This window comes from Polypterus senegalus, chromosome 2 (genome assembly GCF_016835505.1).
Source record: "Polypterus senegalus isolate Bchr_013 chromosome 2, ASM1683550v1, whole genome shotgun sequence".
Classification (NCBI taxonomy): Eukaryota; Metazoa; Chordata; class Cladistia; order Polypteriformes; family Polypteridae; genus Polypterus; species Polypterus senegalus.
The window spans coordinates 312338669-312352977 of record NC_053155.1 but is presented as its reverse complement, the minus strand read 5'-3'; the positions used below and the strand labels follow the sequence as shown (position 1 = coordinate 312352977).

General features: G+C 44.9%; 1 protein-coding gene across 2 annotated transcripts in view; it reads left to right on the top strand.

Moving 5' to 3' along the window:
* The window catches only part of myo16 (myosin XVI), a 743507-nt gene that overhangs the window by 673435 nt on the left and 55763 nt on the right, over positions 1-14309 (top strand). For both annotated transcript variants that reach the window (XM_039745919.1, XM_039745918.1), the window contains exon 32: positions 4726-5925. In XM_039745919.1, coding sequence (XP_039601853.1) covers positions 4726-5925 — 1200 coding nt within the window. The remainder of the gene's footprint in view (positions 1-4725; positions 5926-14309) is intronic.

Genomic DNA, 14309 nt, shown 5'->3' with positions numbered 1-14309 from the left:
TATAATCTTAACTTTAGCTACGCCAGGCTAAACTAGCAGAGCTATGCATTCATGTGCTGAAGTGAGCCTCCAAACAACGATTTGGCTAAACGTATTTAGTCACTAACTATGTAGATTGTTGTTAGCTGTTAATATTTCTCAAACTTTGAAGGTTTCCTAAAGAAATCTACCTCAGGAAGCAGTGGGAAGTCAGGCAGCCCTTAGATGGGATTTTGAGAAAGCTGTCCTGTGACGTGTGCCGTGGTAGTTTGGTAAAAGATGCTGTACCGGCATCATATGATCAAAGCTACCACTCACTCACATTAAAAAACAAAGGAGGTTTGATGATTCCTTCTGAGGGTCCAGTCAAGGTGGGCAAAGTAGCTGAGCTTGTTATCTGACAGTCGACATTAGGGGCAAGCTGTCAGTGGATCTTTGATCGATCAGGTTGTTCAGGCTGAGATTGGTTCAGATGAAGGAGCACATCGAGGAAACACAGTTTGAAATTGACAACCATCATCTTATGCTCATGTCTTTAGTCGTCTCTGTCTTCTACAAACTAAGGCGGCACCATATTGCCAGACTGAATACTCTCAAATTAAAGGATCTGAGTGAGCGAGAGGAGTGTCAGTCTGGAGGAGATCAGTGAGGTTGTGGAGAGCCTTAAATGTTCAGAGCGGTGTTTAGTATCATATTCAGTAGTGAACAGGGAGCCAGTGAAGTTGAGAGAGAATCGGTGTGATATGATCAGTGGGTTTAGAACAGCAGGTTATTATCCTGGCAGCAGAATTTTGAAGAAGTTGTAAGCGATGGATACGTTTTTATGGGATGCCAGAATAGAATAGCATTACAGTAATCTATACATGACGTGACTCGGGCATTAACAGATACTTCAGTACTGTGTTGTGTAAGAACAGGAAAGTCTAGAAATGTTTCAGAGATGGAAGAAGGCAGTCTGAGAAATGTTACTTATATGGGAGGAATTATTTAATAATAATAATTATTATTATTATTTAATAATTGCCATTATTAGTATATAAATGGATATAAATAATCGCATTTAAACGATTCGCTAAAATCTGTTGTATGTAAACGATACTGTTTTTTTTATTATTTTTATTAATTTTATTTCACTCCATACAAAGCAATCAAGTTTTTACAAAAAGAAAAATAGAGTTAAGAACAGATCGATCCCCACCCTTGAGAGAGAGAGCAAGCCAAACTGCATAAAAAATTTTACAGCTTTTAAACATACCTAAATTAATAAATTCTCTGTGCTTTATAAACTTATTTCAAAATATTACTGATTAGATCCTGACATGTTTTGAAAAACGTCTGTACGGATCCTCTAACTGAGTATTTGATTTTTTCCAATTTTAAATAGTATAACACATCAGTTTCCCACTGACTTAAAAGAGGAGAGTTTGGGTTCTTCCAGTTTATCAGAATAAGTCTGCGTGCCAACAGTGTAGTGAATGCAATCACAGTTTGTTTGTCCTTCTCCACTTTAAGACCCTCTGGAAGAACCCCAAACACCGCTGTTAATGGGTTAGGAGGGATTGTGAGTCCAAGGCTGTCTGAAATGTAATTAAAAATTTTGGTCCAGAATGATGTTAATTTGGTGCAGGCCCAGAACATGTGACCTAGTGAGGCTGGGACTTGGTTGCAGCGTTCGCAGGTTGGATCTCACCCTGGAAACATTTTGGAGAGTTTTAGTCGAGACAGATGTGCTCGATATATAATTTTAAGTTGTATAATTGTATGCTTTGCGCATATGGAGCTCGAGTGAATTCTCTGCATTGCTACTTTGTACTCCTCTTCTGATATATTAATTGAGAGATCTTTTTCCCAGTGTCCTCTTGGATCTTTGAAAGGGAGGGGAACGATACTGTTTTAAACGTTATTGTTTCTTCATCAGAAAACCCGGTTTCCACGTCTACCTGTATTAGTTTAGATGGCACTTTTGCCACTCGCAATTTGGCGGACGCGCTGACGTATCGTGTCGACTGGTCAACACAGTGAATGTAGCGTCTACCTATATATGTCTATGGCTGCATCACTGGGGGACCGGATCTGGAAGTGGCCTTGTTTGTGGAAGCGGCATCATTTTAAACTGGAAGTGCTGTCATTGGGGGCCTGGAACTGGAAGTGATGTCATCAGAGCAGACCAGGCAAAAGTTCCCATAACTGGTCTGCAGAGAAGTGATAGAAAGTGCACTCCACCACCCGCTGGTCTGGCATGGAATTCCTCTCATTCAGGCCCTTTAGCTGCTTCCCATGGGCACGTGTGTGACATTGTGTAACCTTGTGATTTAACATAGCGCCCTTCATGAAGAACAGATGATGTTTGATAGATTCAGCATATCTTAGCTTCTACTGTATATCTATATGTTATATGTGGGCATAGTGGTGGCTGTGAGGTTAGGGATTTGTACTGACAATCGAGTCCCATAAACACCAAAAGTGACCCTACTCCATTGGGCCCTTAGCCTGCAACTGCTCCCTCCTGGTGTATGACGTTAATCTGCAACCAGCCCTGCAGGTTGGAAGGGGGATTGGTGGCATAATTGGCACTTCGGCCACTGTAAAAAAAACTCCCACTGGCTCCATTCCATCTGAACTAGTGTGGTGCTGAGGTGCCACCCGTTGCATGGCTGCAACCCACAATACAGGGCCGACCTGTCTGATTCCTTATCTGTGGTAGGTGGGGTCTTCACCAAGGGTCTCATAAGAAGTCAGCACTTGAGATTCAATGTGCAACCTCGGGCTTTTTTTCATAGCAACTTTCCTATTGAGCTGGTGCTTCTTTGTTGGTTCAGCACACCCTAATGGTGGGTAGGATCTTTGTTAGGTGAACAGACTTATTGAGGGTCTCATGAGGATATTTAATATAGCACCTTTCATAATTAATCTGTACTTTACAAGTTTGGGATATTTATATTATGGTGAGATCTTTGTTAGGGTAACAGACTAACTGAGGGTCTCATAAAGAGTCGGTATTGGAGATTTATTATTTAGCACCGTTCATAACTGATCTGTGCTTAACGAGTCTGTCACATTTTCCTTACGGTGTGTGGCGAGTGGCTGGGGCTGCTGGAGACGCCCAGGAGGACCGTAGGAGGGGTTTGCGCCTCCTCCAGACCATGAGGGGGTGACTGCCCTGGTGGCTTTGGGGACCACGGGTACAGAGCTTTGAAGCTCAGCCATGTAGGGGCCCATGGTCACTGCCAGGGGGCGCCCCAATGCCTTTGGAGCCTTGGACCTCAGCACTTCCGCCACACCCGGAAGTGCTGGAGGGAAGAGGATTGGGGACGCCCGGAGTGCTTCCGGTTGCACAGCCGGCACTTCTGCCACACTGGAGAGTGCCAGTGGAAGATTGTCAGGAGGCACCTGGAGCACATCCGGGTGACAATGAAAGGGGCCGCCTCCCTCCGTTCGTTGGCTTGAGTCGGGTGTGGAGAAGGACGGAGCTCGGGAGGAGAGACAAGGTGGCAGCCTGAAGGAAGTGAGGCATTTTGTGTTGGCCAGGACTTTGGGGACTTGTGCGCTTGTAAATATGGAGTACAATAATAAACGTGTGTTGGGTGACTTGAACGTGTCCACCTGTCTGCGTCCAGGCCGGCTTCCTCAGGTGTCACCTGTGTTGGTGAACAGACATATTGAGGGCTTCATAAGGAGTCAGTATGAAATGCATAACTACCAATGTTTGTGATGCGCCACCTGTTGGAATGACAGAATCAATGCACGGATGTTTGCGATGTAACAGTATTTTATATAAACAAACAGGGTGAGTCAAAATGATGTTAACATTTGAATGGCGGAAACAATTTGCTCACAAAACATACTTCATATGTGCAAGATGATTAGACATGGAAGACAGGAAGGCCTCAACCTGTTCGCCATCATGCTCAACACACAAAAACCAACGAGCAACAGTACCATTTAAAGCCCGGACACATATTTCGTGAGGAATAGGCGATACCACAGTCCGTATGCCGTCCTTCAGGTCATTGATATCACAGACTTTCCTGCTCTACACGCGCTCCTTCACCATACCTCATAACCAGAAATCACAGGGTGTCAAATCAGGGGAGTCTGGGGGTCATGGCAATTGGTCTACCACGACCTATCCATTAACCTCGAGATAAAAATAATCCATTATTGTTAACATAATTTTGACTCAGCATGTATGTATATTTAAAATATATCATTTTTCAAATACAAAATATTATTTTCCTTATAAAAATCATTAATGGATGGGCATGGCTGTTTGATAAGGTGGACATGGCTTCCCGAGACCCACCCAGAATGACTAATGTCTGCTCTGTTGGAAGTGTAGGTGATGTGCCAAAGAGATTTGCTTTGGGCAGGATGGACTTCATTAGCATATTCATGGCTTATTAACATATTTGCATGAGCTGTGGCCTTTTATCTGAGGGGCTTTTTTTGTAACCTAGGGACTCTATTGGGGATGCCAGGACTGCCCTCCATTAAACTTTCCCCGCGCTCGTGACTGATTATATTTTTTAGTTTTATTGTAAGATCCATCCATTCATTATCCAACCCGCTATATCCTAGGGTCACGGGGGTCTGCTGGAGCCAATTCCATCCAACACCGGGCTCAAGGCAGGAAACAAACCCCGCGCAGGGCGCCAACCCACCACAGTTTATTGTAAGATCACAGCTGGTTATTTATAACATTTTCACCATTTTTAATATTTTGTTGTCATTCTTTCCCCCAAACAGCTCTCTCAAAGCCAAGGCCGCACAGTGATGATTACAGCACAATGAAGAAAATCCCCCCTCCGAAACCAAAGCGGAGCCCCAATACAAAACTCAGTGGGTCCTATGAAGAGATCTCGTCTCCTCGGCCCGTAGAGGTGCGACTATCCTGTTTTAACAAAGCGGGCCACGGACCCGGGGTGATGCAGAGGGCCGCATCCGCAGACGGACCCCATCGTGGCGTGCTGAGCTTGTGCAGCTCTCAAGAAGAAGAAGAAGCTGTTTACATCGAAATGGGGGCCAGTGCCAGAACTAAGAGTTTGTCGGAAGTCGACAGTCCAGACCAGGGAGAGTCCGTCTATGAAGAAATGAAGTACTTCATGCCAGAAGAGGACGTCGCTGGCAAAATGAACTTGGTGACATCTGAGGGCTCGTCGGCGCTGCTCTCCGAAGGCAAGAAGCTTTCGGTACCTGAGCAGATGACCAGCACCACCTCCACCAACAAATCCCACTGCAAGGACGGCACGTGTGACATTCCCCCACCGTTTCCCAACTTGCTCCCCCACCGCCCACCTCTCTTGGTGTTTCCCCCAACTCCTGTAACCTGCTCACCCGCCTCTGACGAGTCCCCACTGACTCCATTAGAAGTCAAGAAGCTGCCTGTTCTGGAGACCAGTCTTGGGTTTCCAGGCCAGTCTGACGGGTCCAGCCCTTTGTCCCCTCAGTACGCGAGGCATCAGAAAGCAGAGAGTGAGAGGCCATCCTCACCGGGTCTGTCTGTCTTCAACTTGTCCTGCAAGGCCTCGCCACCGCCCACGCCGCCCCCTGCTCCTCAACTTCCTCCTCCGCCTCCCCCTCCACCGGGACCTCCACCCCCCTATAAAGCCCCTTCTCACTTTCCCTTTCCGCCAGAGTCCAGTGCTTTGTCCCTAACGAAGCCTGCGAAATCTAACAACACAGAGTCGTCTTCCAAAGGGCTACAGAAGTCCAGTCAAAGCCTGGGGGAAGCCCCTCAGGTCGGCTCACGGACCCCATGCTCCCCGGTGAAGACGGCCAGAATGGAGCACAGGAAATCGCACTCGTGCTCATCTTCCCCGCTGCTGTTTAATCCGGCTAACGCCCGGCCCCTGACCAGCCCGCTGGATGAACTGACCACGCTGTTCAGCTCAGGAAGAAGCCTCCTGAGAAAGTCTGCTGCTGGGCGGAAAATACGAGAGCCAGAAGGTGAGTAGGGCACCATTGCTTTTTAAATTGTCCGATGCGCCAAACACTTCTTTTAAATGTCACGATTGCTTCCTGATTGTTAGAAAAGACAATTTTTAACAGTGACGTGCGTTGAGGCTCATGGCTCGTGACTCCTTCAGAGTCAGATTTACAAATCTAAGAGTCACTGATTCACTATTCAGTTGGCACATTGACTACTGCTTATGTTTCATATTGTGACCCGACATTCGCGCGATAGACATATGAGCGCCGACAAAATAGCGCCGATTAAAACACGGCGTCAAAATCGCACCGACAAAATCGCAAAAGTTTCATTAACTCTTTTAGGGCGGATGTCGACTTTTGTCGACAGGAGGGGTTGAGGGCGAATGTCGACTAAAGTCGACATCCAGGGATAGAGGGCGATAATCAGCTGTTAATGGCGACAAATCTCACTGTCACGTCACAGGCATTCCCTCTGTGCTTGGAAGAATGATAGACTCGTTGACTCGGCAACTAATCCTAGCGTGTGCGTGAGTTGCGAAATGTAAACAATGGCAAGATGGTATCGACATGTGACAATGGAGTGAAGCGAGTGCAGAAAAGAAAACACTCGGCAGACAATGACAATGTTTTGCGCATTATCGCGGAGTCGGACTCTGATTTTTCAGAATCGGATTTTATTGACAGTGATCAGGAGATTGAGCAAGAGAGTGAGAAGCCGGAATCAGCTGATCAAACACCAGCCGATGCCGCGCCAGCAGATCTGCTGCCAGTTCAGCGCCTTCGCGCAGCCGATGCATTTACAGCAAGGTTCGCGTGGGATAAATACACAGACATTGATCCGTTGAGAGCCGATCTGGCTACCGGACTTCACAAGACGGCATGGCTCGCTGTTGGACACGACAGATCACCAGCTGCTGTACTTCAGGCTGCTCTCTCCTGATGCTGCTTTTCAGCTACCGTCAGACGAGACAAACAGGTAGGCAGAGAAATTTTTTCAATCGCGGGCTGCGTTTGCATCGCATTCTCATTTTTCAAAGTGTAAACACACAACAAAAGACGAGATGAAGTGTGCTGTGGTATTACAAATAGAGATGGGACAGAACTGGTGATATAACTTCAGGGAGCATTGGTCCAAACGTGCTTTGTCCCCTGGTGGCTTTGGACAGGTTATGCAGCATGGTGATAGGTACGTGCTGCTGCAAAGTTTTATTCACTTCTGTAATAAACAGAAGCAAATCCCATGGGGTGAGCCGGGCTATAATGCCATGCATAAAGTTCATAAAGTTTCAGAAGATGAAAAGAGGTGACAATACGGTTTTCATGCGGGCAGAAAACTTGGTGGCAGTGGAATGGCACAATGGCAAAAGGGTGACTTGTCTCTACAGCACACACTAACAATATATGTGAGAAAGTGCAGCAACAGACCATTGAAAAGTAGGCACCAAAGCAACACGTATTGTAAGCAGTGCAATGTGGCAATGACTGAAATTGGCTGCTTGGACCGAGATCAGACTTTGCAGGACTTTGCTGTGTAAAATGTATGTGATATGTATGTGAAATCATAGAGTATGCAGGCTCATACAACATGCAAGACAGTAATATTTGTCAAAAGTAAATATTTTTTGTTGATTTGATATGTTAAACAATTGCTTTGTGTTCTTTTTTAAAAATGTTAGTTTTTGGAAAAATATTCAGCCCTGGGAGATAAGAAAAAAAAAAAAATTAGCCCTAAAAGAGTTAAATATGAATTACTAGTTTAAAGCATATATAATAAGTCAATATTATGAGACACGGCACGCAGATAATCCTTAAGATCACGCCCTGCATATGTAGGAAGAATTGCAGCAAGACGTCTTGATAGTTGAGCGTATTCAGACTTGCTGGCTGCCTGACTGCTGGTAATTCCGCTTTGTATACGACGCGTTATGCCAACCCTCGACTGAGTTATTTGTTCGCGGCATGCCATCAGCAGTTATAACAGTTATAACCTAGTACATAATGTGTACATAATGCGCACGTACGCGTCCCACTCTCTTGGCCTCTCTCGTGATTTTGTCGGCGCGCATTTGTCGAAAACCAGTTAGTGGGTTTGTCGGCGCTCATTTGTCCGTTGCGGTTTTGTCGGGCGCATATGTCTATCACACTTTTGTCGGTGAACCGTTTCATATCTCATCGGCATTCTTTACACACACAGGTGAGGCGCATATTTGACTGAGAAAGAACGTTACGTTTATAGCGGCGAGAGAGCGGAGAGAGCACATGTGCTCCTCACCCTTCATGTGTTCTAAGTTTGCCGTTGCAATTCTACAATTCATACTCATTTAATACAAATGGATGTATAGAGTGGGGTACAAAAAAAATAATCGGATTTCAGTTTTAACCTTAATTGAACTATCCATCCACCCATCCATTATCCAACCTGCTATATCCTAACTACAGGGCCATGGGGGTCAGCTGGGGTCAATCCCAGCCAACACAGGGCGCAAGGCAGGAAACAAACCCCGGGCAGGGTGCCAGCCCACCACAGTTAATTGAAATATTTAGTTGTTTTTTAAAAGCTTTTAATTCTGAAGCTTTCGTCAATTTTAATGCAGACTGTTCAACTAAAGGATAACAAGAAAAACAAAAGAATATTTTATTTAAGATCAAAATGTATTTTTTAAATATTGGATTGTGTTTTTCTTAGTCTGATCCCATTTTTTATAAAATTGAAAACCGTTTCTAGTCTTGCATTTATTTGTAAATGAAGTCCATGCGCCTGTCCACGAAAATCTCAGTCACTTTCTTGTAAAAGTCCTCCTTGTTTTCGTTTAGTTTTAAAAATCTTAATCTTCCATTTCGGCCGTCAGTCGGAACAAAATAATAAAAATAAATGGAGCGCTGCAGTCAACTTGACTTTCTGATGTCCCTAACTGATCGGCACCTCTGTGTAGAAGAACAGCAGCAACGAGCACCTGTTGGGCTCACATGCGCCCTCATCAGGGCGGCACGGTACTGTCTGCCTCACCTTGTGCCTTTTCACTGCAGTTTTATATCCGATCAGCGAGAGTAAATATGTCACACACATTCATTAAAGATATTAGCCAGAATAGACAGGTTTCCATCCAAGGAGTTTTTGCGAAAAAATATTTAGTGCTTCAAATTTTGGCTGATAGAAATGCTAATTATCGATAAAATGTTGTACATGTCGACATAATATTTTTCCGTTCAACTTTAGCGCATAAATTCCATATCGATACTTCAGATGTCGCAAAACTACATTGGAAACACTTTTGTCGGAAAAAAGGGCTTTAACGCAAATAAATGTGTCACATGATACATTTTCATCACGTGCAATCAAAACGAGAATAGCGGAGCGGTTCGCATGGTCTGATGAAGAGACTCGTTATTTCTCGTGATGAGCCAATGCAGTAGCGGATAGGCTGGGTCTCCTGCTACTAAAAGGGGTACCTGAACTCCCTCCACATCAACTGTAGCCTGGGGGTGTCTCTCAGGATGTCTAAATAATACAAAAACCGCAAAGGTAATTTACTGTGCCAGTCAAAATATTGAATAAACCATGTGTTTCATTATCTAAACATTTTTTTCTTATTATTAAATGGCAGATGTTTTAGCATATATGAGAAATTCTCTCATTAACATTAACTTTTTTTTTATTAAACATCGTTATTTTGTATTAATTCAAATTTCAGTTTTAATTAAAAACCTTAAGGGAAGCAGGTTACAGTACTAATTCAGTTGTTATCGCACTGAGAAGGGATGTTGAAAGGTAGGCTCACCTGTACAGATCCGATGCTGCAAACACAGCTGCATCATGGGCACTTCCAGGAGTGCCAACACAAATGTCTCGTAACACGCACCTGTCATCAACAAGGGCCTGGAGAACAATAGATGGCCACCCTTTGCGATTAATGTAATCGCGTAGCCTTCCGTCGGGGAAGAATAGGCACATGCGTGCCATCCAGCGCACCGTAAATCTGTGGCACAAGATGCACCAAGGAATTGCGGTATGCAATTTCATTGGCCTCCGCTACAGTCGGAAGTCTGATATAACGCCGCATTAATTTTTCTTTAATAGCGGTGCACACAGCATATACACATCGATGGACGGTAGTTTTACTAACCCCGAAAGTTTCTCCAACTACTCTATACTCGGCACAGGTTGCCAGCTTGTAAAGGGCGATGGCAATCCGCTTTTGGTTTGGAACCGGTGGTCGGTGGCAACCTGTGATGGACGCAACATCAGGACTGATGAATCCACACAACATCTCAAACGTCGGCCGTGTCATTCTAAAATGTTGCAGCCAGAGATTTTCTGTGAAGTGTCTCTCCACCACCTCCTCCCAGAAGGTCTTATTCCGTTGTCTCTCCCATACCCGTGGGTTTCGTCACACTGGGGTACTTTCTTCGAGCTCAAGGGCTATCGGACAAGCAACTGCTTCATTCTGCTGTCGTCTTCGGATATTATGTACAATTCCAATTATTTGTGAAACTGAAATAACAGTAAGCTGGCAAATTTCAAAAAACTGTCTGAATAATCTCTCCATTTCTTTGTTTCTTTGTTTAGTGGAGGAGGTGTAACGTGGAAAACAAAAGGTAGATAATTTGCGACATACACAAAATTATGTATGGAAACGGCTCAAGGGCAGATTTTTTTTCGCGATACAACAAAACTTATGCGACAGTTCATTTTGGGGGGGGTGACGTCATCACGCACACCATTTTATCGATAAAAAGCCAATTGGATGGAAACAGCAAATTTTCGCACATTTTTTTTACGTATACAGGTACTTGTCGACATACGACCTATGCAAGTTACGACTGGTCGACTTTACGACGTGTTCAACAGTTTCCCCCGCCAGCTGTTGGCAGCGCCTGTTTCCCGCAGTCCCAAGTCTCGCTACGCAGCAGTAATAATATACGCAGCAGTGTTGCCCCCACGTGTGTTTGTGTCTTGTTGTTTTGGCAGTTTTATATAATAATATACCCCTAACATGTCTACCAAGAGGAAATTGTCTCTGTCCACTCCTCAGCCTGCCAAAAAGGAAAAAGAACGGCCATTGATCTAGACACCAAAATGATGATGATAAAACAGTATGAAGGAGGAAAGAAAGTGAATGCGATCGCTTGTGATATGAAGTTATCACACTCTACTGTGTCGACTAAAGGACAAAAATAGAATTTGTGAAGCTGTGAAAGGTTCTGCACCTTTGCGATCAACAGTGATTACGAAGCAACGTACCGGGCCCATCCATGAAATGGAGAAATTGTGAAACATTTGAATGGAAGATCAGATTCAAAGCGGACGCCGTTAAGACTTTTTACAATACAGTCGAAGGCTAGAAGTCTGTTCGAGAATTTAAAGCAGCGCTTCCTGATTCATTTTACCCTCGCCACCCCCTGTGACGGACGAGGCCGATTTCGCACCCCCTTGGTTTGAGAAGAAGTATGAAAAAATATGAGTTCATATCATAGTTCATAATACCCATGCAGCACTAAGTGCGCGTAAGAGCGGAAGTCATCTGTTTTAACAAGCAGCGTATTGCACTGATACGAAATAGCCTGTCCATTTAATTATTTAGGAATGGATAGATAAATTAAGATTTGGTACAAATAATGTTTTTCATTTTTCTTCCTCGATGGATTCTGGCACCCCCAGCAACAGTTGCTCGCACCCCTTTGCTTGCACCCCCAATCGGGAAGCGCTGCTTTAAAGGAACGCGCCGGAGAGGACACATTTCGTCCTTATTGCGAAATTTATGAAGAGAGGAAAAAAAACCAAACAATTCAGACGAAGCTCACTATGTTTATGAAAAGAGCAACTCCTCCCATCACCCCGTCCGCAGCCAAGTACCAGTGGTGCCAGGAATTTATTGGCGCTTTTCCACTGCATAGTACGGCACAGCACGGTTCAGTACAGCTCACCTTGGTTCGGCTCAGTTCGGCTCGGTTTGCGTTTCGACTGCAGTTTAGTACCGCTTTAGAGTGGGCGGGATTATTCACGTGTCGTTATAGTTGCGCCGCCTCTACTGCCGTGACATCATCGTAAACGCACCACAAACAAATACACAACAATGGAGCATATCGACAGAATGGTGTTCTTCATTCTCGGCATGTAGATGTTTCTACCAACGAGAGGAACGTCTGTACTTCCTCAATAGACCACGAAACAGCCATTTTTGGTTAAAACAAAATGGTGCGTCCGAGCCTTCGCTGGCTGTGCTAAAAATCTAGCGGGTCTGTTGTGTCTCGTGTCGCAAGTTCAGTGACGCAGTAATGACGATTTTTCTCCGGCCAATCAGTGACCAGCAGAGTTTACACGTCATGTTTTGGTAACGGTTCGGCGTGCTTGGAACCTCGGCTGAGGTGGTACTAAAAAAAGGACCAGGTACTGTTCCCAGTGGAAAACCCCCCAAAAGTGAGCTGAACTGAACCGTGTCGTGCCGTACTATGCAGTGGAAAAGCGCCATAAATGTACAGTATTTCTTATTTTTGTATGTTTTCCACATATTAAGCCAGTTGTACTGTAGTATGCTGTGTTTGACTTAGAAAGTAAGAAAATGTTAATAAAATATTACTTTAAGATGATTACAATATCATTACCCAGTCTAATATTCTTACCTATATTTAACATAGGCCGACTTACGTCCAGCTCAACTTACAACCAGTCAGTCGGAACCAATCGCGGTCGTAAGTCGACGAGTACCTGTATTCTGTTTGTCGATAACAAAACGTCCGCAAGAAACTGGATGGATACTTGGCTACTGTGGAGAGTCAGGGTGTATAATAAACGTGTCTGTAAGCATTATATTGACGACATACAGAGAGACAGCGACAGGCACGCACCATTTGCAGGCATCAGCCCCGTGTGTGAGTGAGAGCGCAGTCCGAGGTGAGGCTCGTCATTGCCGCACCTCGAGTTTCCTCCTTGTATTTGAACAGCAAGTGTGCCAATTACCGTATATACTCGCGGATAAGTCGGGACTTGATTTTACAGTATTATTTCTGGTATTTTATAATGTCGCTCGTATAAGTCAAATGCGGAAAACTCCCGTTATTGGTCCAAGAGATTATGATATGCTAACGCCCCCCCTGAAAGAGTAAGCAGGGAACACACTGCCTTTTTCTCTATGTGGGTGCAGCAATGCGTTGCATCAGCATGTGCTCCTAACCTCTCTCTGTTGTGCCTAAGTGACCACACGGTAATACCCAAACTATTCCGAAGCGACGTTTGCACAGTTTTATGTTTTTGTATCTCCCCCCTCATACACCTTTATCATAAGAGCATCCCTTATCTACGATGGAATTTTCGATCAGAAGAAAATATGAAGCTGGTTTTAAATTAAAAGTCGTTGAAGTGGCGAAAGAAATTGGTAACTGAACTGCTGCAACAAAATTTGAAGTGTATGAGAAACTGATGTTAGATTGGAGGAGGCAAAAAAATTAAGTGTCGTATTTTTGAATGAGCGTATAAGTCGGGGTCTGATTTTATGATCGACTTTTCAGGTTTCAAGACCTGACTTATAACTGAGTATATACGGTAAGGGACCAAACAGCCCTTATCAGGGCGTCCGGTACCCCATACCCCCGGAGCACCCCCCCACAGGATTCCCCGAGGGACACGGTCAAACACCTTTTCCAAGTCCACAAAACACATGTAGACTGGTTGGGCAAACTCCCATGCACCCTCCAGGACTCTGCTAAAGGTGTAGAGCTGGTCCACGGTTCTGCGACCAGGACAAAAACCACACTGTTCCTCCTGAATCCAAGGTTCGACTCTCTGACAGACCCTCCTCTCCAAGACCCCCGAATAGACTTTTCCAGGAAGGCTGAGGAGTGTGATCCTGCTGTAGTTGGAACACACCCTCCGGTCCCCCTTGTTAAAGAGAGGGACCGCCACCCCGGTCTGCCAATCCAGAGGCACTGTCCCCGATGTCCATGTGATGTTACAGAGACGTGTCAACCAGGACAGCCCTACAACATCCAGAGCCTTGAGGAACTGCAGCATAAAGCCCCCGACAACAGAGCTCCTAGGATCATTGGGACACGCAAACCCCTCCACCACGATAAGGTGGTCTCAACTTTTAAATCCCTCTGAAAACTCGCAACTTCAGTTTAGCACACCCTGACTAGAGCTGCTGATTAACTGTACAGACTGCATCTCTGTTGTCAGTCATTAGCACTAAAACAGAAGTAACATGATAGTTAGAATTGGATACTAACCCTCATCTATTCTGTTTCTCTTCTCGGTACTCACAAACAATTGTTTTGTTTGCCTAAGGTAAAGTCATCTCTGATGGAGGATATCAGGAATCGTGGGGTAGAGGGGTCCGTTCATCAGATTGGCTGGCCCAGCACTGTTTCAGCTGTGGAATGGCCAATAGGGGCCGGCAGCTTGA